The sequence below is a fragment of the Ceraceosorus guamensis genome (assembly GCF_003144195.1).
Source record: "Ceraceosorus guamensis strain MCA 4658 unplaced genomic scaffold IE81scaffold_28, whole genome shotgun sequence".
NCBI classification, from domain to species: Eukaryota; Fungi; Basidiomycota; class Exobasidiomycetes; order Ceraceosorales; family Ceraceosoraceae; genus Ceraceosorus; species Ceraceosorus guamensis.
The window spans coordinates 114,201-138,206 of record NW_020290023.1 but is presented as its reverse complement, the minus strand read 5'-3'; the positions used below and the strand labels follow the sequence as shown (position 1 = coordinate 138,206).

General features: G+C 55.5%; 9 protein-coding genes across 9 annotated transcripts; 3 read left to right on the top strand and 6 right to left on the bottom strand.

Annotated features, from left to right (window-relative positions):
• Window positions 1–1,590: 1,590 nt before the first annotated feature.
• IE81DRAFT_121249 (hypothetical protein) lies at window positions 1,591–2,115 on the top strand. The gene has a single exon (XM_025510181.1). The coding sequence runs from the start codon at window positions 1,674–1,676 to the stop codon at window positions 1,971–1,973; it is 300 nt and encodes a 99-aa protein (XP_025369728.1). The 5' UTR covers window positions 1,591–1,673; the 3' UTR covers window positions 1,974–2,115.
• A 65-nt stretch (window positions 2,116–2,180) lies between these two features.
• On the bottom strand, window positions 2,181–4,045 carry IE81DRAFT_323330 (hypothetical protein). Its single transcript, XM_025513909.1, has 5 exons — window positions 3,788–4,045; window positions 3,265–3,701; window positions 2,927–3,172; window positions 2,776–2,846; window positions 2,181–2,703 (listed from the first exon to the last, which is right to left on the bottom strand). The coding sequence occupies exons 2-5, from the start codon at window positions 3,571–3,573 to the stop codon at window positions 2,565–2,567; spliced, it is 765 nt and encodes a 254-aa protein (XP_025369727.1). The 5' UTR covers window positions 3,574–3,701; window positions 3,788–4,045; the 3' UTR covers window positions 2,181–2,564.
• A 778-nt stretch (window positions 4,046–4,823) lies between these two features.
• Window positions 4,824–7,655, bottom strand: IE81DRAFT_347312 (hypothetical protein; the record flags this gene model as incomplete). The annotated part of the gene is made up of 1 exon (XM_025516133.1): window positions 4,824–7,655. The coding sequence occupies one exon, from the start codon at window positions 7,653–7,655 to the stop codon at window positions 4,824–4,826; it is 2,832 nt and encodes a 943-aa protein (XP_025369726.1).
• A 2,445-nt stretch (window positions 7,656–10,100) lies between these two features.
• On the bottom strand, window positions 10,101–12,234 carry IE81DRAFT_323327 (hypothetical protein). Its single transcript, XM_025513908.1, has 3 exons — window positions 11,784–12,234; window positions 10,729–11,630; window positions 10,101–10,643 (listed from the first exon to the last, which is right to left on the bottom strand). Exons 1-3 carry the CDS (start codon window positions 12,005–12,007, stop codon window positions 10,147–10,149), a joined length of 1,623 nt encoding a protein of 540 aa, XP_025369725.1. The 5' UTR covers window positions 12,008–12,234; the 3' UTR covers window positions 10,101–10,146.
• A 762-nt stretch (window positions 12,235–12,996) lies between these two features.
• IE81DRAFT_121205 (hypothetical protein) lies at window positions 12,997–13,554 on the bottom strand. The gene is made up of 2 exons (XM_025510180.1): window positions 13,174–13,554; window positions 12,997–13,104 (listed from the first exon to the last, which is right to left on the bottom strand). Exons 1-2 carry the CDS (start codon window positions 13,432–13,434, stop codon window positions 13,093–13,095), a joined length of 273 nt encoding a protein of 90 aa, XP_025369724.1. The 5' UTR covers window positions 13,435–13,554; the 3' UTR covers window positions 12,997–13,092.
• A 2,115-nt stretch (window positions 13,555–15,669) lies between these two features.
• Window positions 15,670–16,858, top strand: IE81DRAFT_121183 (hypothetical protein). The gene is made up of 4 exons (XM_025510179.1): window positions 15,670–15,966; window positions 16,032–16,175; window positions 16,234–16,433; window positions 16,516–16,858. Exons 1-4 carry the CDS (start codon window positions 15,908–15,910, stop codon window positions 16,791–16,793), a joined length of 681 nt encoding a protein of 226 aa, XP_025369723.1. The 5' UTR covers window positions 15,670–15,907; the 3' UTR covers window positions 16,794–16,858.
• Window positions 16,859–17,364: 506 nt separating this feature from the next.
• Window positions 17,365–19,088, top strand: IE81DRAFT_323322 (hypothetical protein). The gene is made up of 4 exons (XM_025513907.1): window positions 17,365–17,843; window positions 17,964–18,094; window positions 18,202–18,346; window positions 18,432–19,088. The coding sequence occupies exons 1-4, from the start codon at window positions 17,632–17,634 to the stop codon at window positions 18,964–18,966; spliced, it is 1,023 nt and encodes a 340-aa protein (XP_025369722.1). The 5' UTR covers window positions 17,365–17,631; the 3' UTR covers window positions 18,967–19,088.
• A 45-nt stretch (window positions 19,089–19,133) lies between these two features.
• On the bottom strand, window positions 19,134–21,404 carry IE81DRAFT_323320 (hypothetical protein). The gene is made up of 4 exons (XM_025513906.1): window positions 21,338–21,404; window positions 19,773–21,234; window positions 19,560–19,651; window positions 19,134–19,462 (listed from the first exon to the last, which is right to left on the bottom strand). The coding sequence occupies exons 2-4, from the start codon at window positions 21,154–21,156 to the stop codon at window positions 19,199–19,201; spliced, it is 1,740 nt and encodes a 579-aa protein (XP_025369721.1). The 5' UTR covers window positions 21,157–21,234; window positions 21,338–21,404; the 3' UTR covers window positions 19,134–19,198.
• Window positions 21,405–22,095: 691 nt separating this feature from the next.
• On the bottom strand, window positions 22,096–23,522 carry IE81DRAFT_323318 (hypothetical protein). Its single transcript, XM_025513905.1, has 4 exons — window positions 22,655–23,522; window positions 22,535–22,561; window positions 22,363–22,447; window positions 22,096–22,279 (listed from the first exon to the last, which is right to left on the bottom strand). The coding sequence occupies exons 1-4, from the start codon at window positions 23,270–23,272 to the stop codon at window positions 22,251–22,253; spliced, it is 759 nt and encodes a 252-aa protein (XP_025369720.1). The 5' UTR covers window positions 23,273–23,522; the 3' UTR covers window positions 22,096–22,250.
• Window positions 23,523–24,006: the final 484 nt, after the last annotated feature.

The window sequence follows — 24,006 nt, the reverse complement described above, 5'->3', positions numbered from 1 at the left end:
ACGCTAGGCGGGCGTGGTGGTGGTGGTGGTAGACGGGCGGAAAGGGAGAGCAAGCCTTCAGACGGACTGCCAGGTGATGACGCTTCGTAGCTGTAGCTCAGATCGCTGCCCAAATTTTGCATTCCACCCATGTGCTCCCTTTGAGGCCCATCTGTCATGGTGACGTGGCTGAGCATACAATTTTGCCAATCTGAAACCAGAAGGTTGCTGATCGCGAAAGTTGTAGCTGTGGAGGGCGGGGTGCTGCTGTGCGCGTCAGGACAGCTAGGCGTTGAGCTGATAACAGACAGTCAATGCTAGGGGCGACTGGACTCGATGAGGGTCAAAGACGAGACTGAAGGGGTCGAGCTGGCCGCGTCGTAGAGCAGACAGGCTGTAGGTGAAGATGGCACAATGTGGCAGCCGAACCTCGTGTCGGCGCAGCGCGTGGTCAACACCGTACACACAGGAGGGGACGATCGAATCCCTTACGCAAAGCGCGCGAGCGTTTGAAGGTCGAAGAAACGGGACGCCGACTGAGCGTAAAAATTGGATGATGCGCGTGAGGGTGGTAGGGGGGGGGGGGGGGGGGGGGGGGGGGGGGGGGGGGGGGGGGGGGGGGGGGGGGGGGGGGGGGGGGGGGGGACGTGTCTCACGGTTCCTGAGCCGTTGAAAGACGGTGGGTTGCGTGAATGAGGACCACGAAGGGCATGCGGACTTTGAAAATGCGCACCAGCCGAGGCAGAAGAGTCTTGAGTTGGGTGAGCGTCGACTCTTGCATTCAAGATTGAACGCTTGACTCTTTAATTGAAATTGCACTTTTCAATCTGGGACTTGCTTATTGTGGCTTGGGCCGCTGCAAGCTCGTGACCCGACGCGTACAGGTGTTTGTTTCAAGATCGAAAACTGTAATTAAAAACAGGTTCTCGACTTTGCGAGAGGAGCCTTCAATCAAAATGAAGAAACGGACGCCTTCAATCCGGTCACATGAATGGAATGTGAATGACGAATCATTCAAATTCGAATTGGTTTTCATAAACCCGTCTCAAAGGTTTGATTTTCAAGTGGCTGTCGGTCTCGAAATCAATGAAAGAAGTTGGAGCTGATGAGCTTGGCTCGCTGTCCAAACACGAAAGTCGCACTAGAGACTGAGGTCCACCAGCTTGAAAGTCAGTCGGCAGTCTTGAGTCAAAAGTGCGCGGCTCACGTAGCCGGCGGGCACGCGCTGCGCGCGCGTGTGCTGTCAGGGCTGCAGGTGCGCTCAAAACTTGCAATAAGCGATGCTTGCATGGGCACCATGTCGCACCGGCCGCACGAACTGTGGCGCTTGCAGTCATGAGTCAGGAATCACGACCAGCAAGCGTGATCACGAATGATTCAAAAGCCTTTTCTGATCGACTGAAGCGCTCCGAGAGTCGTGAGTGGGGTGGCTAAGCTAAGGCCTTTGCATGCCAGCGTTCAGTCCAGACGCCCATGTTTACCGGATCACGGCGCTCCATACACGCTGTTGTGCTTCTTGTTGCTCCTTGCGCTCTTGTGCCATGAATGCAAGTCGTTTAGCGCTTGGGCCGCCTCGCGAGGCAGCACAAGACATCCATCCCTATCCTGGTCATGCGTGCTACAAGACTCACGACTCTGTGACTGTATCGTAGCTGCTAGATGTGCATATATCCACAGCGCGCGTCTGCACGACCATGAGCAGTCGATCACCACTCACACTCTTGACTGTGACTCCTGACTCTGGATCTGGACTTTCAACATTTAGCGTCTTTCGTTGTTTCCTCTTCGAGGTACCTAATGCCGAAAACTGCATCCGACGGTACGCTTCCTTCACTGCCTTTTGGGATCAAGACAAAGCTTCACTTCGAGCACCTGACAAAGACGTGCAGGCCCTTGTGGGCTACTTGAGAGCGTTGCAACAAAGTGACCTTTCGTCATTATCACAATTGTGCGCTATGGACGGCTGCATGGGCAGCATGAAAGGCGGCGTGTGAGACCGCAAAGACGACACGATCCGTGCGCCTCGATCGATGCACTGCGTTGGATGAGGGATGCAATGGCTTCAAGTCTTGTATAGGTGCTCCTCAGGAGGAAAGGCAGAAAGTCACGAGTGCCAGACGTCTTGAGTGATGGATGGAAAACGAGCGTCCAACTTTGACACGAGACGAACAGAATAGAAGAATCAGAATGCGAAGTCGTATCACGGATTCAGCATTCAAGATTGTCAGTCGTAAGTGTCATGCAAATGTGCGGTGCAAAAGCGTCATCTTCGAAACGTTCAGTAGTTCTTCGACTCCGCGGTCGCAGTCTTTTCCTGCCTCTTGTACACCTGCCAGGCCCAAGCTGCGACAGCGGGCAGAGCGGCCCATGTGGTGAGAGCGAAGACGCCTCTTTCGAATTCGAAAGCCTCCTTGTTGAGCTCGTCTGGCAGTCCAAAGGCTTTGTGTACAGTCGGAAAATTGGCGGCGATACCTGCAAACGTGAAGAGAACGATCATCATGACACGCTGGTGAAATGTGCACCAAAAGTCATCAGTGTCGGATCTGCGCTGGCTTCTCACACCTTGGAGCGCCTTGGGTGGTCCCTCAGATCGAGCGAACCGGCTCAGGCCTCACCTGCATGGGAATGACGCTCCCTATGAATGTGTGCAGAGTAGCCCAGGCTCTGTGAGCTTTCCAGTCCTTCTTGCGCGCCGTCAAGTAAGTCATCAACACGGTAGGCGGCCTACAGATGCATCGTAGCTACTCGATCAGCTTCGGCGCCAGGAACAAGTCAATCTGCCAGTCCATTGCTCACCAAAAGAGACCGGCGAGAAGGACAACGAGGTTAAAGGAAGGCCACACGAGGTAGCCCCAACGGTGTGTGGCCTGCAGCGCGCCAAGTCGCGAAAGGGACCACCATCCGTCAGCATCTGGTGTGGTCTGGCTTCTCGATTCGCTCGACTCACCAGCAAGTCGGCAGAATAGCTGAGATCGTGAAAGGGGAAGGAGACGCCAGAGTAGGTCAAAAGGCACGCAGAGACGAGCGTAGCTCTACCAAGCCATTTGTGCACGGCAGGATACGCTGATCGCAGCCGGATGGAGTGCTGGGCAGGGATTGCGATGCTCCAGACGATAGCAGGAGCAATGTGCAGCCAGCCGTAGAGTAATGCTCCCTTTTCGAGCCGGTCCATGCTGAATTCGAGTCCGGTCGACTGCGTCGCACAAGCATCGTCAGCTTTGATTGGCACACATCTACAAGTGACCCTCTATTCTCATGTCCCCATCAGAGAACGACGACACTCACTGGCTCTCTTGTTCCTATCAAGATTGGCGTCTCGACGTCCCAGTACTTTGAGGGATCCCAAGTTGAGTTGCCGCGGTTCAGCCAGGCCTGTTCTGCTTGTGACCTCAACGATCGGGCCATTTCGATCCTCGGATTGCTGCCCATGTTGAGATGGTCCATCAAGGGTAGCAGGGCGAACGCGATCATCACAATGGACAGCAGAATCAGAGGGCTTTGCCTCACAGTCTTTGGAGAAGACAATGAGCTTGGCAATGGGATCAAGCTTCGCGCAGCTCGCTTTGAGCCGTCAGCAGTGCCCGACTGCTCCATTTTGAGGATTGAAATGGGAGGCATGACGTGTTCGCTGGAATTCCAAGCAGAGTTAAAGAGTACTGAGTGGATGGATGATGAAAATGTCTGACTGAAGAGTGATAAGAACCATCGACGGCGTGCTGTTCCTTTTATTCGTGGAGGCACGCCTTCTTCACTTGAGCACAGAGCGCAGGGCATGCCAGCACGAAGCGTGACGTGAAGAGGAACTCACAACTGCCTCGAGCTCAAGCTCATCCGGATGTTTCAAGCAAATCCCACGGATCTCCTACTCTTTCCCTGTTTTCTCTTATGAGGACCTGTGGGTCAATTTCGGATTGGCAGACCCAATCTGAGGACAACTGCGTGGACGATGAGAGAGCTCAGCCGCCCAGTGATCGAGAACTCGCGAAGGCCAAACTGACAGACATGCTGCTGGCCCGGTCCGCTTTTGAAGGTGATCCACAGACTTGGCAATCAATCTAGCTCCGCCGGAAGTCGAGGTGTTGGGCCAATCGTGAATCAGTGCATTACGCGAGCGCTCCTCCAGGCGGAGCTCAGCAGCCGCATGATAGGTGGATGCAGCTCCAGCACAGCAGGCCATGCAGCAGCAGCGGCACGAGCGGAACTCATCAGCAGGCCAAGCCAAGCCGCGCCGCGGTATGTAAAACGATCCTGCGATCATTCTTGATCCGCTTCCGATTCGAGAGCGAGAGCGCAGCACCCGAAATTGTACCCTCCCAGATGAGCCAACAAATGACGGAGCAGACTATCCCTCCAGCAAATTTGTGCTTCAAAGAGGTTCATGATCGTGCTCACTGTCAGGAAGCACAAGAGCCCGCGTGGAGAAAAGATGATCTCAGCGTGCTGAGGCATGTTCGGCCCGACGACAGAACATCAAAAGCATCAAGCTCATGGAGCCGGCGGCATCCACCATCGCTGGCTCAGGGTGCATCCCGCTGTCCCGAGGGCTCGTAGCTGGCGATCCGTGAGAGAAGTGCGCTGAGCAATGCAGCGTGGACCACACTTGCCATGTCTGAAGGGCTAGCGGCTTCCTCTGCGAGAGCAAAACGAAGTATAACTTGGTACGTCAAGAAGCAATGGGAAGCACTCGAACCTCGAGCGCAGAGGCAAGGCGAGCAAAAATGGTTATTTGGTACAAATGCAAGAATGTAAGGGAGGGCAAAAGCCCATGCTGTACAAGATCAAGTAGCTCGTAATGTAAAGGTGATTTGTGGTTGTTGGGTAAGCTCCTCTTCGCCCTCGATGCGTCAGTCGAGTGGTGGGGCAGAAGGCTGTTGTGTCTCGCCTGTCTGTGCAGTGAACCTTTGCCTGGCGCCCGCCGGCTCTTGCGGTGCGGCGAATGCCTCAGCTCCGACTCCGTCCAAAGATCCTTCCTCGTCGAATGGTCCAATGGGCGGTGCAGACGGTGCGGCCGCACCGTGCGCGATGAGGGCAGCATTTGAGCCGTGGCTGGGATTGCGCTCATAAGCTGGAAGACCTCCAGTGCCCGCATGCTCTTGTCTGGAAAGCTGCGCCAAGTCTGAAGGGCTAGAAGCGACAATGGTCAATTCTGCCTCGGCTTCCCTGCGCTTTTCCTCAGCTCTTCTCAGACGCTCTTCGCTCTCGAGCAAAGCAGGCGCTGATGGTCGTGCGGACGCATTCCTGTGCTCCGCATGCGTACCTGAGCCAAGAGCAATCGATGGAGCATGTGGTGGAAGCGAGCTTCCTGTGCCTCTGCCACTTGCTGACCATGCATCTGACGTTCGAGGCATCTCATATTGAGTAAGTCCGGCAGATGGGGCTGGCGGTGGTGGTAAACGCATTGCTGCCTTGCCCTTACTTTCTGAGCCGAAATCGATCTCTCTGTCGGCAGAGTTAGACCATGAACCTTCGGGCACAGAAGCTGCATCCACGTCCAATGTGGAGGACAGTCTTTCAAAGTCATCGTCGGTCAAGGTGAGAGGCGGCGCAGATGGAGCGCTCGGAGCGGCGGAGCCGAGAAGCGCGTGACCACCGCTCTCATCTGCCAGGTCGCTCAGAATCTCCATGTCCGAGGCACCATAGCCTGGCGCTGACGATCCAGCTCTGGGCGCGGAAGCAGCTGCTCGCATGGCGGCAAGCACTGACTTGTCGTCCGTTGCGACGTGCGCAGAATGCGGTCCCTCCGCCAAAGCATCATGAGCTTCCTCAAAGGGCGTCAAAGAATCATGAGATGCAGCTGCACCTGGTTGCGAAGGGCCTCGACTGGCATCATCGAAGAGCACTGACGATTCGGCCTGCAAAGACAGGTTGTTGTGATCCACGGGCCGCTCCGGCTGCTTCTCTGCCCTGGCACCGCGACCTGCTAGCGCTCGATCCAATGTTGGTGCGAGAGGCGGCGCATCGTCATCACCAGCGAGGGGTCGATGGAAGCTGGAAGACGCCGCCGCCTCTAGGCCGGCCGGCTCTGGTCCTCCGCGAGAGCCAACGCGAGAGCCAAGGGTGGCGATGACGGAAGGTCCCGTGGACTCGTTCCGCTCGCGACTCGGAATGTATGCTGGTGGCGTCACTTCTGCATCGTCTTGGTCTGCGGTATCCGCGGCATTGAGATCCGATTGATCGAGGCGTCTGCCAGAACTCGGTGACAAGCTTGAGCTGTAGCCGGTGCGCAAATCCACTGATGGAGAGGGAGCCCGCTGACCTGATCCGCGCCGCTCCAGCGGATGGGACGTTCTGTCGCTGGAGTCCAACGTAGCGGGGTCCGAAGCACCACGAGAACGCACGTTCATCGCGAGTCCTGGGCGTTCGTGATCTGCGCCCGCAGCATCATCGTCATACACGACCTCTACGCTCTCGCCCCTTCCGTCTCCCAGTCGAGGCGCAGTGTTTCTTCTGTGAGCAGATCCCGGTCGGCTTGCAATGGAGCGTCGACCTCCGTCATCGTCCTCTCTGATAGCTCTTGGCTCTGACAAAGGCGCATCATCGCTCGCACGTCGCAGCAGGCGATTGGCGGGTGCTCGAATCCATCGACTAACGACCCTCCTGCTCACCGCGGTCGAGCTGCCGGTGCTGGCCTCCTTGCTTGCGCTCCCAATACTCCTGAGCTCTTTCTCTTGCCTCTTGCGGTCTCTCTTCTCCTGTCGTTTCTGTTTCCAGCCAGGTTTCTCGCCACCAGCCCCCCGCCCTGCATTACGCATCTCCCGTTCTTCGCGCATGCGCTCGACAGCCAGATCGTCGGCATCCGCGTATTCCTCCAGCTCATCGTCATCGGATGCTCTATCGCGCAAGAATACCGCGGCACCGATGATGAGCACGATAAAGATCGCCAAAAAGATGGACACTATGATGACGGCCTTCTTTTGGAACCACACCGACCTGTCCTGCGGTCGCCACGAGGATGCCAGGCCAGACGTCCATGCTGAGGGCACCACAGTGCGTCCGTTCGACAACGTAGATAGCAAGGCGCCTCTCGGTTGCATTGTCTTGGAAGGCCGAGGTGTCGGAAAGGGTGCTCGCGCCTGCAGCTGAGCCACTGATGAAGGCGTGCGTGGAAGCGGTTGAAATGCCTCCTCACGGATGTGCGCGCGCTTCCGCAATTGGCTCGCGTATGCTGAGCTTTTCCTATCATCTCGTTGATGGCAGAAGCGGGGCGTGAGCTCATCTGGTAGCATCGACCAGGTCTCTGACCATGCCGGTGATTCCTCCATGTGCAGAGAAGCTTGTCGCGGAGGCCGCGCTCGTTTACTGCCCTGATTGTGCTTGTCCGCTCTCCCTCTTTCCCAAGTCTCATCGATAGAGCTGCGTGGCAAGTTGGAGTGTTGTGCAGCATCCACACCTCGATCGGACCATGACGTGCCGAGCGCATAGCTGTCGGCAGTGGGAAATGGTTGTTGGGCGAGATTCGGTGCAGGTGACGGGGTCGGTGCTGCTGCTGCTCTCGGAAACGCTGTCGGATTGATGATCAGAACAGAGGCTACCAAGCATGTGGTCAAGCTTGTCGCGAGACGTGGTGTATGCTTGGGCGCCTCCCTTGACCGCCTTCTACGAATCTGGCGGTTGAGGCCAGTAGAGCTGGACGCCACGCTCGACTGGCAAGTCTTAGCCGCCTCTCGAGGGCCCATGGCGGTCACACCGCTTGATTGTGGGCTGCCTCGAGATGCCGATTGAGATGAGGGTGCTCTTGTCGATATTTGTGGTGCAGAGTTGCCCCTTGGCCCCTTAGGGAACGGTACGCTGAGACGGAGTGCTGTGCGATGCGCGTCTCTGAATGCGAAGTGAACCGCAGCGAGCGGATCCAGAGTTTTGAGTGCCAAGAATGGATACTTGGACGGTAGCACGTATCAAGGATGAGGGGAGGAATAGATGTGACGCGCGAGGTCCAAGAGGTTGATTCACTGATTGAAGCAGGGCGCGGAGAACCACTGCGTGACTTACCATGTAATCAAGGCGCAACCCAAAATGGTTCGACATCGCCTGCCAAAGGAGCGCAAAGTCGAGGCGGCGGTCGTGGCGGCGCGGCCGGCGCAAGCCATGACGCGGCGGCGGGCAATAAGAGAGAGAGCGCGACGATGCGGGCCTGGATGCACCTCATCAGCATGCGTCGCATCAGCAGAGCAGCGCCTCATCAGCGCAGTCAAGCTATATATAATTCGTGCTGACTGCATGCATGCTGCCTGCGGTGTAGCGTACAAGCTATCGCGACTCGATCAATAAGACTGGCAGAGCTCGCGCGCGCGCGGATTCAAACCAGGATCTCGTCGCGCGTGCACGGGTGCGGCTCGGTAAGGCGGCTGCGAATGCACATACAGCGTGCAGTGGGCGAGTCTCGCATGCAGAATCGCCCGCTTTCGCAACCGCGCTGGAGCTGGGGGGGTGCTGCATGCAAGCGCGCATGCACATGCTGGAGCTGAAATGCCGGGAAAGCTTCAAAATTAGGCTTTCGTGCAGCCAAAAGTCAAAGTCGAGGGACTTTGTGTCATGCGGTGGAATTACAAACCCCACCGGACACCGGAACTTCGACATTCACGCGTGGCGAAGCGTCGCGTGGCCTGGTCCGTACGAGTGACGTTTGATTTGAACTTGATTTTGAATCGAGAACTTGATCGAGATACACGTTGATTCAAATACGCACGGATCGGCCTAGCTCTCCCAAATGTAGACAGTATAAATATCCGCGCGTGCACACATATAAATGCAGCACGCGGCAAAGAGCGGACGAAGGCGCGGAGCTCCTTGTCCGCTCATGACACATGCCGAAGCTGACTCTTGACTGATGTGCCGGCCCCCTTTCCTATCTCAGCTGCGAAATCGTGAATGCTTTCGGTCATGTCGTGAGCCCCGCTAAGGTCACTTCGCTCCGAGCTTCACCATGATCTGCACAACAACAGCTCTCACACCAAAATTTCCTGCTCAACTTTCGGCTTTTGGTATGAGTTCCTGTTGATTAGCACTCGGACTTTAGCTTTTCTGTACACAGTGACTGAGCGAAAGGGATTTGAGAGGGTCACGAGTAGCTGACCTGCAACTTCGAATCACGGATCGTGAATGAGCCGCGTGCTGCTTGCGGAAATTGGTCCTTGAGGCTTGACGAGCCACCATGTCAGCGCGCGTTAAGTGCTTCCATCACAGGGTCTTGTTGCTCTGCTGATCCTTGCGAAGGCGGCTCGCGACGATGCATGCGCAGCTCCCATTCATTCACGCCTCTTCAGACTCATCAGACGAGGTGTGTTGATGATGGACTGCCGTCACAAGTGCGCCTGACTCGTGAGTAGGACTGTGGATTTGCTAGCTATACGATGAATAGAGTCGAGTCTTGTGCGTCTCGATCGTGATCGGTTTGAGTCTTGCATATGCTCGAGATCGCGGGCCGGTGAATACTCATCAGAAGAAGCGAGTGAGGTTCCCTAAACGGTGATTGAGCAGTGGGCCAGAATCAAGTCCTGTCGCAGCCAATATATCGCCGTACCGCTGCGAGGTTAGCTAGTGCGCGAGGCAACGCCAGCAGAAGGTCAGACAGAGCACGTCCATTCCATCGATCTGTTGTGCTCCTGACGAGAATTCGCCCTGGACAAGCAAGTGAACGCTACAAATCGAGCAACGACGCTAATAATACTTGAGCCTGCATTATCTCGGCACTCATCCTGTGCTTGCCTGCAAGAGGCAAAGACGAGCCACAGAGCCAGGCTGCATGAGACCATTCTTGATTCTGATTCACGTTCTTGGATTTTGACTGTCTCAAATCGAGCTTTGCAGGAAGAAGTGCCAATCAAATGATGTGCGCGTGTATTCGCTCGCGTTGTGCGCTTGTGAACGCTCTGGGCTAGCCAGGTCTCTTCGGCCTCAGCTTTCTACAGATCAGGCGCACAGATGGCCGAAGTTTGAATCAAGAATGCAATCTTGAACGATGGAGCACGTGTCTGGCCCAGAGTCGCAAAAGCAGCGTCAAGAGAAGCATTGGGCCAATCTGAACGACATCGACGATGGCCGTCGCTCCAACATCGCACACAGCCCTCATCAGTAGTCTTGCGCAGTCCTCGAATGCGGCGACAACAAGTAAATATTCGATTACTATCTTGCCGGGCGATACAAGGCTACGCGCTGAATCGTGTCAAGTTAGATCGCCTCCAACAGCCACCTTCCCGCTTGGCCGACGTCCCAGAACGCGACGCCAGCGGCGGGGGACAGCTCTGCAACAGTGCTGAGTCGTTTGGAAATGGTGTGGGCACTTGGAAAGTAAGCTCTGTAGTAAGAAGCCATAGGTTGACCCTTGTTGTAGCCCTCTGGAAGTTCCTTCGGATCGGGCTGTTGAGAAGGCGGTAAGACTGCGACATAATCCAAGAATTGTTCTTGCGACTTTTCGTCCAGTCTGATCAGAGCTTTGTGTACCTTCAGACGACCTACAAGGTCTCGTTGGGTGAAAGCATCTCCCGCAAACCGCAGCACTGCCCGGTGTGCGAGCTCCTCGTCCTTCTTATCCGCTTTTGCCCGAGCAGCTTCTTGCGCAGAGGTAGAATTGTCCTTGGACACCAGGGGAGAAGGTGGCGGAACGCGCGGCACGCCATGCTTGGAGGCTGATTTGGTCTCGAACCAACCTACTGGATACGAGTAGCCTGTGTCGCAGATCAAGACGCGCAGACCAGACCTCAGTGGATGATACTACTGCAGTGTACCGTCTGGCTAATGCGTATGACTCACCGTAGAGAGCGACCCCGAAGAGAAGCTTGTCCGCAATGCCGTGCTGGCTGACAAACTCTGTATGATCCATGTCGTTGGTCTGAAAGATGTTCTGAGCGCCTGGCGTCTCCAGACTTCCGCTCAGCATCTCAATGTTACCTTCAAGCCAGCTGATTGGTGTGTTGGGACCAGGCGTCCTGACGCCATCTTGCGCAAGGGGACTTCCTTCTGGAAGGCTGCTAGTATCATAGACATCCTCAAAAGCCTGGCCATTCATGCCAGTGTAGTCGTAGGTCATGATGTGCAAAAAATCGGCAATAGGGCCAAGTGTTTTGATAGAGTGCAGCACCACCCGATTCGTCTTTTCCACTTCCGCATCAACGTGACCCGTCCGGAGTGGAGGAAGCACCACGCCAATTTGTCTGTCATTGGCTCGCAGAAGGGCTGCCAAATGCTCCACCAAGCCCTTCATAGCCCAAACGGCGTTGCTCTCAATGACCAAGCCATCATATCCGGCTTCTTCGATGACCGTCATGACAGCGCTCGAAAAGGCTTCGAGGTGCTCTTCCTTTGTCAGCATCTCTGCCAAGTCCTCTGGTGTCCATCGGTCGAGTGCGAAGCGAGGCAGCACCTTGACGGGTGGCAGTCGAGTATCCTGCTCGGCTGAGGAGAGTATCGTATCCGACGTGTTGCGGCCAGGCAGATCTCCTACTCGGATTGCCACCTGCAGTCGATCTTTCCACTGCCTGTCCTTCTCCGTCATCTCCCCTCGCACTTCGTAGAATGCTTCACCACCCTTCTGCGCTCGAACAATGTCGACCGTGTGCCAGCAAGGTACTACGACGTCAAATTTTCCCCTATACTCCTCTACCAGCTCAGCACCTTGAGGGTTCCAGGGTGATGTGTAGCCCAGAACGGTTCGGCTGGTGCGGTGAAATGGACGGCGACAGGGAAAGCAAGCATGTGGAGAGTGAGCAGGGGCAAAAGCGACTCTCTGCCAACTTCCAGACGAAGTTGGGCAACTTTCTATCGGACGCTGTAGCGCCAGCTCAAGCGCTCTGCCTTTCGCTACTCACCCAGCCATTTTTCTTCTTTCATGTTTGTGGACTCCCTTCGAGGTGCTATGGTCCGACTGTGACAATATTGCCGACCTGCTCGGATACTGCGAGTCGATGCCCTGTGCTCGAGCCTTCAAGATACAGCTCAGCGCTGCGACGATGCAGATCAAAGCCAAGGGCAGAGATGCAGATCGAGTCCGCCAAGTCGATATCCGCTGTCTGTGATTGGATGCAAGTGACATGGTGGATCAAGCTTCGAAGCACCCGGCTGGAAGTGACTGGCGTGCGGGAGCGAGCTGGGTGAGCTTACGCTTCGTCTGATGCTGCAAAGGCTTTTTGGCGAAAGGTCTAAGCAGCGGCCCCTCAAAGACGCTGAAAGAAGAAGAGGCGATTTGAGTACTGCAATTGAAACGTCAGGGCCGATAGGCGAGACGTGATTATTAGAAGTCAGAGTGCCCAGAGCCGTCTTGCGAGCATGGACGTCAACAGAAGGCAAAGGGAGGAGCTCAAAATGCGGGGTTGATGCATGCACGTGATCTGCATTTGGAGCAGCTTTGGCCACGTTGACCATGCCGGCTTGCACGACGCAGGATCAAGCTTCGTGATTGCTCCCGATGAGCGCTGGCAGACGGCAACCGGGCATGTAAACTCGAGGACCGGTACAGGCACACATCCTCAAGTCCAAAGTCAGCTGGCTTCTCAATGGTCAGTGGGGAACGCTGTGGATTTGACGGCATGTGTGCAACAAGGAGGATGACTTACGACTCCCCAGGGCTTCAATGCGCGCGATCTTTGTCCGCGGAAAGCAGCGCTCTTTCCTCGAAGGTGAACTCAGGCTTCCCTGACAAATCAGCACGCTCATAGACAGCCCAAGTCATCACCCTGAGGAGCCGACTTCAGCTATGCACGAGAGTCTAGCCAACATCTAGGCTATGCTGCAGTAACCAGGTCTGCTTTTACAACAGGGTGAAAGAAATCGAGTGCGACGCAAGCTGCCCGCGGGCAGTTTCATCCTCAGGCCCTGAAGTCCTCTGCTCTGCCGCTGTCGCCACGTAGATGCCTTTGCTTGGGCGGTCGGCCGCCGACTCACGAGCCCGAAGGATGACCGTAGGCAAGGTATGAGTTGGCATGTCATGTCATATTGCGAGATGAATGTGTGCGGAGCGGAATGCTGCGTCTTGCAGCGAATCTGCGCTGAACAGCCTCCCACGGCGACAAAGGATGTGAGACATCGGTGCCACTCGATGGCCAGGCTAGATGTACAGAACGAAGGATTTTGTTAGTTGAAACCATGATGACGATGTGAACTGAAGCGCATGTTTGCTGTTTATGCGATGAGCTGTTCAGGGTGATAAAGGGAGAAGTGTCAGCAATGGAGCGGATCATGGCGACAGAGCGGGGTACTCACCTTGACAACACCACCAGCCTCCTTGATCTTCTTCTCTGCCAATTCTGACACCCATCGTGCCTTGACGATGAAGGGAAGTTGAGGCAATCTGCCCTTGCCGAGGACCTTGCCGTACCCAGCTGCCAGAGTGTCAATGACGGGAACTTCAGTGGAGCTCGAGGTCAAGCCCTTGCGTTGCTCAGCAGGGACGAGAGTCCAGAGCTTGTCCAGGTTGACCACTGGTCTGTAGTAGCTGTTTCTGGTCAAGTGGAAGTGACGCATACCAACCTTTCCGAAGTAACCGGGGTGGTACTTGTCAAAGTTGGTTCGGTGGTGGTGTTGACCACCAGCAAGACCACGACCTCCCGGATGCTTGCGGTGCTTGCCTGTATATCGGACACGAGGAAAGTGTGAGATAGACTGAATCGAGCTTTCTCCATGGAGAATCTTGCACTCCTTTTCCGGTCGCCGAGCGTCCCACACACTAGTTCGCAAGGGGGTTGCTTCCCTCCCGCGAGAACGATGACTGAACACCTAAGCCCAGCTGGCAGTCCACCTGCCTCTTTCCCTGAGTCTCTCTCTCCGGCTCCTCCGTCGCAGACGACCGTCTTCCAATATCTAACCTGACAGTCACCCCAGCATTTCCTTCAAAGACATGACGCATTACTCACCGACACGACCGTGACCGCCGGAGACGTGTCCACGGAGCTTTCTGTTCTTGCTGAGTCTGGACGGCCTATTCACACCGCATCGAGATCAAAAAAGCCAGGATGTTCCAAGCATTCCCACCATGAGTGAACGCGTCCCAGCAGCATAGGAGACCATTGTGCGCAGCGTGAAAGGTGGGAGTCGTAGCGCATCGCAAGACCATGGGATGATCATCGTTGGTCGGGGTTAAAGAGAGCGCAAGGCCGAAGGAAAAAGAGACGAGACATGGTCAGTATACCGTGAGCGAGATCTTGTCAGGTAGACGTATGTCCAACGGGCATTATACGTACATCTTGAAATCTTGATGTCGAGATGGATGGTGGAAAGGTGAGCGTCAGATGATAGATGCGCGGAAGTTCGTGGGCACAGCCTGGCTGGCCCTCAGCGCAACCGCGCTGCGGCTCGCGCACGCCTTTGGCGCCTAACATGCCCTGCAAAATTCGAGACCCGTGCGAAAGCAAAGACGCCACGTGGTCATACTCGAGCCGACCGCCTGCAGCATGCAGCAAGGCGTGCGAGCCGTCTCAAGCCAGACGCGACTTTGGCACCGCGGGTCGGTGCTGCATGATGTGGTGAGTGCCTTGCCGCGTGAGAGTTTCGATGCGCTCAGCGATGCTCTATTCTGATTTCACATTGGTGATTCACATTCAAGATTGAGGGTCATGAATCTCATCACGCATCATGGCAAACGTTTATCGGTCCTTTGTGAAGCCTCAAATGAGGAGTACCAAGGCCGTCAGTCAAGCTATGCGTGCCCATAAGACAATACCAGCGACCACTGCTCCTTGATCAGTGATGCGAACCAGCCCTTGAGCCCCAAGTTCACGTCGTCCGTTCGAAAGCGGAGGCATCAGGGATCCGACCTGTTGCTGTTTTGAGCCCTTGACGCAACCCTCTCGCGAGCATCTTGACTCGTGTCCGGCCAGCTTCTCGCGCATCCGAGTACCACAGAGAGAGCACTGCAACATGGCGTCCTCAACTTCGCGCAGCACTCAGTTACCTTCAGCTGCCATCTTCCAACGCCACATCCACTGTGGCCGATGCATGCGACCAAGAGACGAAGCTGTAGACGCTCATGTGCAACCAAGCCAGCAAGGGTCACATTCTGTGCCCACGCAAGGTGCCACCAACAGGCCTGCATCGTCTCGTTTGAACACTGCTGTGTCCATCACCGCGCCTACGGAGCCGCTCCTGTCGAAAGAACCTTTCTGGCTCACCCAAGTGCGAGGATTCGATGTCTGCCAAGCAGTGGCTCACATCTGCGCTGACGTCCATGTCCTCTTGCGGACCATCGATGTGCTGCTCACTCCGTTTCGTCAGTGCGCTCATATCATTTGCGGCAAGTGCCAATTTCCTAACGGTAGTGCGTCGACTTACCAGACACAGGCTGAGCGGGGCCATGTCGCTCGCTGCTGTGCTCACTGACCTTCTAGTCGAACCATACAGCCCCTGTGCAGCCACACGAACGGACGCATACATGCGCATTGTGCCAAACGTCGCGCATCAGCATTTCGCTGCTCACCGACACCAACGTGAGTGCTCGTCGACCCGGGGTCTGGGTCGCCATCTGACCACTACAAAAGATTGGACTAAATACACAATGAATGCAGCTACCACCGGCTGTTGCGCCATACTTTCGGCAAGTTTCCACCATTCTTGAAGAGGTGGCAGAGGTCCACCTCTTTCAAGCTACGCACATGGGGTCGCTGATCGAGTTCGTGAGAAGTCGCGCTGCTCTCTATGCGTCAGAACGCCGCACTAAGTTTCTCAGCATCGCGCTCAGTTACTTGCGCAAGAAGGTACTCGCGCAACGTCAAGTGCTCGAAAGAGTGAAGCCGGAATTAGAAATCTCGCGCGAGCGAAAGCGGTCAGTCTGCCTGGCATATGCATCCCGAGCCTCGCATTCAAATTTCTTCGGTATCGCAGACGTATCGAGGAGCTGGAGTATGATGTGGCTGAGCTACGAGCTCTGCTACAACAACACGGCCGTCATTTTGAGGCCCAAGCCGATAGGATCGAGGAGCCAGCCCAGCCGACCGCCCACACGATGTCACCGATGACACCGAACAGCTTCGCCTTCCAAACGCCCTCCTCAAAACGTCGCAGGTGAGCTGATGTGACTCGCCGACGAAAGCGCAATTGGTGGTCACTGCTCACAAAGACGTATCCAGATCATCTTCGCCACCACCCAAGATATCAGCAACTCAGGCTGGGCCATCGTTCGCGTCAAGCCCCCAATCAGTGAGCCAGCACCTCCAGACGCTTACGCCGCAACCGCCTGCTCAGCAATCCGAATCAGGCGCCGCGAAGCTACGGTAAGGCGTGGTCATTGCAGGTGACCCGTCATCTTGCTGAAACCGCTGTACCAACCAGCAGCCGATTCGCGCACACGTCGTCTTCGTCGAGGCCCCCTAGCGGGACTGTCGCGAGTCAGGCCCCCGCGCTCTTCCAAGGCGCGAACTCGAGCACTCTGCTGATGGGACCACCTCGCTTTTCACGAAAAGAATTTGCTGAGCAATTTGGACAAGACTCATCTCGTGACTCTCAGTACCAAGCGAACATCGCGCTAGCGGGTAGGTGCCGCTGAAGAACAGATGTAAGGCGATGCGCAGAGGTGGCTCATGTGTTGTACGCTACGGTGTTACTTCTCTGCAGCTGCCGGTTCTTCCACTCCAGCGCATCACGGCACACCTCGCCACTTGCGAAGGAACCATCTAGAGGAGCATTCAGCGCGAGCATTAATCTCTCGACCGTCTCCGCTATCTGGTGACATCTCTGCCGGGACCTTCGCCTCGGCGGAAAGAGAGGCCGTTGGCCGTAGCACGCCATCCACACCCCATCGTCCTTCAAATGCAAGCGGTCACCTGCTGACACCGAGAAGCAGCGCAAATAGCAATCGCGCTCCTTTCATCCCCAAGTCTAGCTTTCGTTGACTGTCAAGATCATGCCAGGAGGGATATCCGTCTTGATCGAGAGGCCCAATTTTCGTTGAATTTTAATGGTCGCAAGAGAGAAGTCGCGGTATAACTTGCCTGAGTCTGTGGCTCGCACCTTCTCTGCGCTCAATTACGCAATCCACCACACAGCGATCGACAGTCAGAGTTAGGAAAGAAGGTAGAACCACGTCCGTCTCGCCATTTGACAGCTGCAGGAGCTCGATCTGTCAGATTATTGCCGCCGAGAGCAAGACTCGGACTACATTCTGGATACTGTGACGGAAGTATGCACGAAACACAGCAAATGCATGGCTTTGACGTGACCTGCGCGGTCGATGATCACCGATTTGGGTCAGAAGAGAGTCACAAGTTCAAAGTTCAAAGTCTTGATTCTTGTGGTCTGGACTCGCACTCTTGAGTCAAGAGTCTGCTCTGACTTGTTTGACTTGAGAAGCCTGATGGTTTCGGCATGTGTAGCTGTCGATCACGTGATCGCTCGGACGTGCGATGGTGAACAACGCCTCTTGCTCTTCCGTGTAGCGGACGCATCAGTCAAGAGTCTCCATCCATCTTGGCACTCCTTTAAGACCTTACTCGTGACTATCACAATAGCGCTCCAAAGCTGAGGCCCATCAACGTCGAAAATTGACATCTCTCAAATCTTGTAGGAGCCAAATACATTCCGCGCCACAGCAACAAGTACCAGCCTCGGATTCGTTACCTCGGATTCGTCTGGCGAAGGCGAAATTTGGAGAGAACTTTTGTTGCGCTCGTACTCGTATGAGCAGGGCAGATCATAGACACCGCGGCTGCCTCTCCTCTACAACCTTTCGGCATGGCTGTTCAGCTCACGCAAGCCGAGCAAGATGCGGTTCTTCGCTCTAGGCTGGCCGTACCGGAAAGGGCCCTTCGAAGCCTGATGAAGCGCTTGACTTCCGTTGCTGCTCCTCTGCCTTCCAACGAGGGCGCCTCGAGTAGCGTCTCGATCGAAGATACGACGATGGCGGATGTCAGTGAAGAAGCTGCGACCGAGGATGTCGAGCTACGGTGAGTGGTGCTCGTGCGGCCAAACTGCTATGATGCAGCCATGGTCTAGGTACGTCATGCTAGTCGCCACGGCTGCTTGCTGACATTGTGCCACACCTGTTCGCTATTCTCAACGATTAGAGCCACGCAATTAATAGCGCTCAAGACCGATCTTGCCGCGTACGTTGCCAGTCTGATCAGATCATCGAAGGTTGCGAGGAATACATGCACGGCGGAAGTCGAAAGTTACGAGGAAGAGGCGCACCAAATCCGTGAGCTTTGAAGAGATGGGTCAAGAGGCCCGAGGGAGAGACGATGCAAGCTCTTATCGGCTGTGATGATAAGCTGACAGAGCTCTAGCGGGGCGCTTGACTTGCAGAGGAGGAGCATGAAGCTGATACGAAGAGGATTGAGGAGCTGAAGAGGGAATTGGAAGAGGCTAGAAGGGAGAGGGGCAACAAGTTGTTGTACGATCAAGTGGTCGAGCGTATGGGCAAGATGGACAGTCGAAAAGGCTATGCAGAGTGAGCAGACAGGAACATCAGCCGAAACATCAGCAGGCTGAAGCTCGGACTTTCTGAAATACGCTGACCTTCCGGACAATCTCAGATCGCTCGCCAGTCTTCGCGCTCAGATCGTAACGCTGGAGAAGCGCAACGAACGACTGTCCACGCTGTCTAAATCGTCCAAGGATCAATTCGAGAATATCGTCTCGCAGATGAACTCGCTTGGCGAGTCTTTACGAGGCGTCAAGACGAGTGGAGCGTTGGGCTCGGATGAGGAAGAGATTGAATCCGATTCGGAGAGCAGTGCAGCTTCTGACGCGGGCGAAGGGCCTGAAGATCCCTCGAGCGGACCGACAAATTCCAAAGCGGGTGCTGTTTTGGGTAGTAAGAGAAGCTTGAACCCGGCTGCCACTTCATTCACTCCAGCACGTCCAGCTTCGTCGTCTTCGGCGTCTGGCGAGAGGAAGAGAGCCAATGCGGAGAGTGGGGAAAGTCGTAGCGCGAGGAGAGCAGGCACTACCTCTGCTGTGGTCGATGATGCACGGAAGCGACGAAGAGGTGGGACCTCTACGCCGTTGGCTGCGTCGACCAGAGCAACGAGCGTAGAAGAAGGCGAGGAGGAGGAAGGAGCAGTCTGAGCCTGAAGACTTCAACCAGGAACATCTCGTCCCTTTGACGCACCAGATGTTGTAATATAGAGCCATTGATGATACGACGCAAGTATTACAAACACGCCAACGTTGATAAACAAAGATTAGACAGATGGTGACGTGAAAGGGATGCACGCTTCGCTGGATTTTTAGGGCGTGCGCCAGGGCAACATCTATGATACATGAAGGGAACGATTTCTTTCCAGATAAGACCAGCGATCTACGCATCATCGCCAGCCTGAGCCATGCGCACCTTCTCAACAAATCCTCTCCACCTCTCCACAAGAGTACAGACCTTCTCAAAGCCGTCAAGTACCGCTCCAGCTCTGTTCGCGCCTCCTCTCAACGCATCGCACGAATCCACAAGACATTTCTTGGGAACCATAAAGATTTCTCGATGCTTCGTTCCGCAATCTTTGCACGACTCTGATAGCTTTGTGCAGCCGTCCAGCTGCAAGAGCGAGAGGTGTACGAGATGTTCCCACTGCCATAGATATGTTGTGCGTGGAGCGTTCCTCTGTCAGCTCTTGAATACTTCCCTTCGAGATACTCGTTTGCTGCGAGGCAAAGCTTTTACGCACCATGTGGCTGCCATGAATGCCTTGTTGCGTTGGTGCTGAAGCGCCAGAAATGACGCCTTGAGATGCGTTGCTCGGGAAAAACGCTCTCAAGACTGAGCAAAGAAGATTTATGGGCGAAGTTGTGAATGGATGAGTCAGACAATGGCGTGTCGCTATCAGCTCCGGAAATCCCGCGCTTCGATGCTTCGTTTCGCCCAACACGTAGCTGCTCACCTGGATCCTTGCTTCCGCATTGCTCTCTCCACTGACCGATCCTTTCAAACACTCTCGCCGCTCTGCCAACTTTGAAGCAATACTTGTCCCGCGTGTCTCTATCTCTGAGGGAATAGATGTACACGTAACCCCTCTCCTTCATGTCCGAAGCGGACATTGGTCCTCCCATGATCGCTCTGATCTTGGCCGATGTCGAAGCGTGACTTTTGAAGTTCGCAGAGGATGCCGATGCGGATATTGACGACGGATGCACCTCTGGAATGTAAAGCGAAAAGGGAATGAAAGTTGTTCGAGATGCCGACGTGCAAAAAGGGTCTGGAACGAAGAGGTGTATCCCAGTAGCCTTGTTGATCTCCTTGACGTGCTGATGACAGAATTCTGCTCGATACGTATCTCTTTCTACATCCTGCTTCGTGCGCTGTAGCTCACAGCTCGGCAAAGTGTCCATTTCGGTTTCAGAATCCGAAATGACGATGGGCGCATCTTGCCTTCCCGTCTTCGCATCGGGTTCATCTCCGGTCCGCTTGACAGGCGACGCGCTCTGTGTTCTCGACCTGCTGGCACTCGTTCGGCCGCTAGGCTGCTTGGAGGGCGGCTTGGCAGTCCCAACCAACGACGTTCGAGCTTGGCCCACTCTCCTGGTGCATCTCTGACCATCCTTGCGAATACCTGCACATTGTCCAGGAAAGCCCTTGAGGACAGGCGCAGCGTCCTTGTTCGCGCTGGAAGGGCAGGCAGCCTTTTCATTGCGGTCAGGATTTGACAATGAAGTCTTGCCCGAGCTCGGACCGGCGAGACCTGGCTGTAGAAAGTCGGATTGCGGAATAGGATGAGGCCCGGCTGGATGGAGCACAGGTGGGTGTGGCGCATTGATGTTACGATCTGGCTGACTGTTGGAGGCATCGACACCATCCCATGGATTGGGAAATGCCAGCCTACCATGCGCAGTGCCCAGGATGGGCGAGTTGTACGCAGCGTGTCCATTCAGACTGACTCCGGCAGCGGGTGAGAAATCGGGCAACTGGGATTGATGCGTTGCTGTGCTATAAGGAGTGGGCTGCGGAAAGCGGATGTGCATACTCGAAGATGTCGAAGGTATCGAATGCTCCGAGATGCGCTGATCAAGCAGCAGGGGTGGTCTAGGCAGCGGATGTGTCTCCTGATCGGCGCTACAGCCTACACCCGCATGCACCGGCCGAGGTCGAGACTGGACGCCAGGCATCGGAGCCGGCCATTCTGATCCACCGTGTGATGCCGCTTTTGGGGGCACTTTTGGCGGACGAATCTCACTTTCCTCGACTGGCCGAGCACCAGGTCGGTCCCTCTCTCCATCAATACGCGTCTTTCGCAGGGCTCTCGCCAGATCAGAAATGAAGCTTGGCATCTTCGTCTAGGGGCGGCGGAACGCTCATCGCCGCCATCAGCGTAGCATAGGGGGAGAAGGGAGTGTCTTCTGCAGAACCTGACAGGAGTTCTGCACAAGGTCAGACAGTCTGGGCGAGGAAGCGTACATGCATGCACTGCCACTGTCTCGTCGTCCACTCGATCGCTCCCAGATGGCTCACCGATGGAGCTGTCGATCACCTTCAACGATGCAAGCCTTGGCGTTGCGACTACGCCAAGATCGACACAGAGAGGGATGCCAGGTCTTGTAGGGAACGGCGTGCGATGAATGCAGTGATCGATTTCGCTGCGCTTCAAGTTGTCCGCAGCTTGCTGTTGCATGTGGAGAGGACGGAGGAGATGCGGATCGGCCTTGTGCGCGTTGGAACAGCAACGCGCCACAATCCCCTCACCTGCAACGCAACACCGCCACGCACAGATCAAAAGAGGATTCAACGCACGGCATTCAGCATTCCTACATCCGCCGCGGCTCGATGAAGCACAGCAGACACATTCCACGTGATTGTGATTGTGAGCAACGGAGTACCGCATCATCCACTCACACTCATATGATAGGACTCTGACTCAAGACTCGAGGCTGTAGCGCAAGGCTGACTCTATCGATCCTTATTCGCATGCATCCACCCGGCCCCGACGACTCGTCGAGGCCCAGATGTACGATAGGCCCCCAAATCAATCAAATGAATCTGATGATACTCACGCGCACACAATTCAGAACGCGTAGTATCACGTGCACGCGATGCTGGCCCATAGCAGCGCGCCCTCAATCCAACCTAGCTGACTTCACCATTCGCGGTTCAAGTTTCAGATTCACCAAAATTGAAGACATGGGACTCGCACTGGTAAATCCTCTGAGCATCGCCAGTCACTTGATGAACCGTGTAGACGAAAAGTGAAGAGCTGAGGCGATTCGAATGGTCATTGAGTCATGTCATTGCATTAGATTGCCCTGAGTAGACTCGAGTCGATGTGCTGCTGCAAGCGCTCGCAGATGGGCTCTACATTGTCTGTCCAACGCGTTGATGGACATGGCATCGCACACGACAGAGGATGTTGCAGCGAAAGAGGTCCTCCTCATATCTTGTCGAGCGGTCGATTGAAGCCTGAAAGGGTGGGCGAGAGGCGTGTGGACGTCAGCATTGCTTGCGTGTGGGAAGAGCAAGTGAGCTTGACGGGTGTTGCTCACCTCCTTGCCTGTTCATGTACTGCCTCCAACTCCTCTCCTTTCGCACATTTGCCGCTCCTTCCGCATTACCAGCTACATGCTTGCCCTGCGGTGACGGGAGCAGAGAAGTCAATGAGGGCATCGAGCCAAGCGTAAAGAAGCGCACGCTCGGATGCATGTCTTCACAACGCACCTTTGTTGAACCAAAGTTGCCGAAGCCCTGCGGCAGAGTCCCCAACAAGCTCGTGTCAGCGCAGACAGCACGCCTTGACGACATAGGATCTACAGCCTGCCAAGCTCCCTCGCGACTCACCATGGCAGCCATCATGGCCTGCTCATCCTCTCCCACTTCAACCTGCCCCGCATTCTGCTCTGCGCCACCATCCACATACCCAGTTGCGCTGCTTCTCTTCCCCTTGCCCGACCTCGAGGTGCCTTCATGCTTGCGATCCAGCTCTTCCTCCCGCCTTTCTCGGTGTGCTCCACCAGCATTGCGATCCCGATCTGATTCCCGATCGTACTCGCGATCAGCGCGTCTTGCACCGGACCTGGATACCGGGCTCCTACTCCTCCGATCGCTTCTTTCATCTTTGCCGTGACGAGCATCTCTAGCAGACGCATGCCTCTCGTCTTCTCTTCTGCTGCTACCATATCCTCTCTCTTCTTCCCTCCTGCTGGAATACCTCTCCCCGCCAGCGTACCTCTCGTCCCTCCCTCTGTCTCTGTAATCGTCCCGCTCGTACTCTCTTCCACTTCGACCTCCGTAATCCTTGTCTCGAGAGCTGTAGGATGGATCGTCATAATCGCGATAGCCCGCTCTGTGCGACGAGGCAGGCAGAGGCTCTCGCTCGCGCGCCCGATAATCCCGCCTGTCATCCCTCGATGATCGTTCAGGGCGACCATAGGGATCGGATCTGGAAGAGTAGGACATCTTCCTTCGCGTGCAGGGTCGCTGTGAAAGTTTTTCGACGCTCAAACGTTGACGACGACTGAGACGGACGCTATCTTCATGAGCGCCATGCAGAGGAAAGAATGGTAAGGAATGCCGACTTCCCCGGGCGAGTGGATCGTTGCCCTTCAGAAGAGGTGCCGTATCCAAGACTCGCGACTAACTCGGACTCAAGACTGGAGGTGAGTGAGTGAATTCACGATTGTGAGGCGGAGCCATGCATGCACGCATGCAACCTCGCGGCCGCCGAGAGGCTCATCAAGCATTCGCAGCAGTTGAGTTGAATTGAATTTTGAGTGCGCCAGAAACGCGCCTTTGCGCGCGCGCGACGCGTGCTCGCGCACGCATACATCCGTCCCATGCACTCACGAGTGCCAATCTCTTTTGACACCAACAAACACTCAAGACTCTCTCAAATTGTGACTGGTGTGCCCCTTGCGGCACTAACAAATGACTGCCCCTCTGAGCGCTCAGACTCACCTTTACTCAGCACTCAATTTCTATCAGAGACGTCGCCAGCAGCGCATCTCAAGAGGTTCGAGCGGCACAACAGCATGAGTGGACTACGAACCATGAAGCGAAGCTGGTCCGGCAACGCAGAAGATCTAGGAGAATCGGAAGTCGTGTTCCTGCGCACGAGTCAGCAGGCATCGACCTCCAACCCGAACCTGCAACCGATCGCCTCAGGCTCCCAATCCGCCAAGACCAACACGCCA

What these genes read in the sequence shown, in the direction of transcription:
- IE81DRAFT_121249 (XM_025510181.1), top strand. Translation starts at nt 1,674, where the DNA reads ATGAGCAGTCGATCACCACTCACACTCTTGACTGTGACTCCTGACTCT.
- IE81DRAFT_323330 (XM_025513909.1), bottom strand. Translation starts at nt 3,573, where the DNA reads ATGGAGCAGTCGGGCACTGCTGACGGCTCAAAGCGAGCTGCGCGAAGC. An exon ending in TGATAGGAACAAGAGAGCCA is followed by an intron (nt 3,173 to 3,264) that starts GTGAGTGTCGTC and finishes TGTGCGACGCAG; the next exon opens with TCGACCGGACTCGAATTCAG. An exon ending in GCTATTCTGCCGACTTGCTG is followed by an intron (nt 2,847 to 2,926) that starts GTGAGTCGAGCG and finishes GGCGCGCTGCAG; the next exon opens with GCCACACACCGTTGGGGCTA.
- IE81DRAFT_323327 (XM_025513908.1), bottom strand. Translation starts at nt 12,007, where the DNA reads ATGTCACTTGCATCCAATCACAGACAGCGGATATCGACTTGGCGGACT. An exon ending in GAAAGAAGAAAAATGGCTGG is followed by an intron (nt 11,631 to 11,783) that starts GTGAGTAGCGAA and finishes TCACCGCACCAG; the next exon opens with CCGAACCGTTCTGGGCTACA. An exon ending in CTTCGGGGTCGCTCTCTACG is followed by an intron (nt 10,644 to 10,728) that starts GTGAGTCATACG and finishes TCTGCGACACAG; the next exon opens with GCTACTCGTATCCAGTAGGT.
- IE81DRAFT_121205 (XM_025510180.1), bottom strand. Translation starts at nt 13,434, where the DNA reads ATGCGTCACTTCCACTTGACCAGAAACAGCTACTACAGACCAGTGGTC.
- IE81DRAFT_121183 (XM_025510179.1), top strand. Translation starts at nt 15,908, where the DNA reads ATGTCACCGATGACACCGAACAGCTTCGCCTTCCAAACGCCCTCCTCA. An exon ending in CCCTCCTCAAAACGTCGCAG is followed by an intron (nt 15,967 to 16,031) that starts GTGAGCTGATGT and finishes AGACGTATCCAG; the next exon opens with ATCATCTTCGCCACCACCCA. An exon ending in TCAGGCGCCGCGAAGCTACG is followed by an intron (nt 16,176 to 16,233) that starts GTAAGGCGTGGT and finishes TGTACCAACCAG; the next exon opens with CAGCCGATTCGCGCACACGT.
- IE81DRAFT_323322 (XM_025513907.1), top strand. Translation starts at nt 17,632, where the DNA reads ATGGCTGTTCAGCTCACGCAAGCCGAGCAAGATGCGGTTCTTCGCTCT. An exon ending in ACCGAGGATGTCGAGCTACG is followed by an intron (nt 17,844 to 17,963) that starts GTGAGTGGTGCT and finishes CTCAACGATTAG; the next exon opens with AGCCACGCAATTAATAGCGC. An exon ending in AGTCGAAAAGGCTATGCAGA is followed by an intron (nt 18,347 to 18,431) that starts GTGAGCAGACAG and finishes GGACAATCTCAG; the next exon opens with ATCGCTCGCCAGTCTTCGCG.
- IE81DRAFT_323320 (XM_025513906.1), bottom strand. Translation starts at nt 21,156, where the DNA reads ATGCCAAGCTTCATTTCTGATCTGGCGAGAGCCCTGCGAAAGACGCGT. An exon ending in ATGCGGAAGCAAGGATCCAG is followed by an intron (nt 19,652 to 19,772) that starts GTGAGCAGCTAC and finishes TTCTTTGCTCAG; the next exon opens with TCTTGAGAGCGTTTTTCCCG. An exon ending in GCATTCATGGCAGCCACATG is followed by an intron (nt 19,463 to 19,559) that starts GTGCGTAAAAGC and finishes TATCTATGGCAG; the next exon opens with TGGGAACATCTCGTACACCT.
- IE81DRAFT_323318 (XM_025513905.1), bottom strand. Translation starts at nt 23,272, where the DNA reads ATGTCCTACTCTTCCAGATCCGATCCCTATGGTCGCCCTGAACGATCA. An exon ending in AGGCCATGATGGCTGCCATG is followed by an intron (nt 22,562 to 22,654) that starts GTGAGTCGCGAG and finishes ACTCTGCCGCAG; the next exon opens with GGCTTCGGCAACTTTGGTTC. An exon ending in GCAACTTTGGTTCAACAAAG is followed by an intron (nt 22,448 to 22,534) that starts GTGCGTTGTGAA and finishes CCGTCACCGCAG; the next exon opens with GGCAAGCATGTAGCTGGTAA.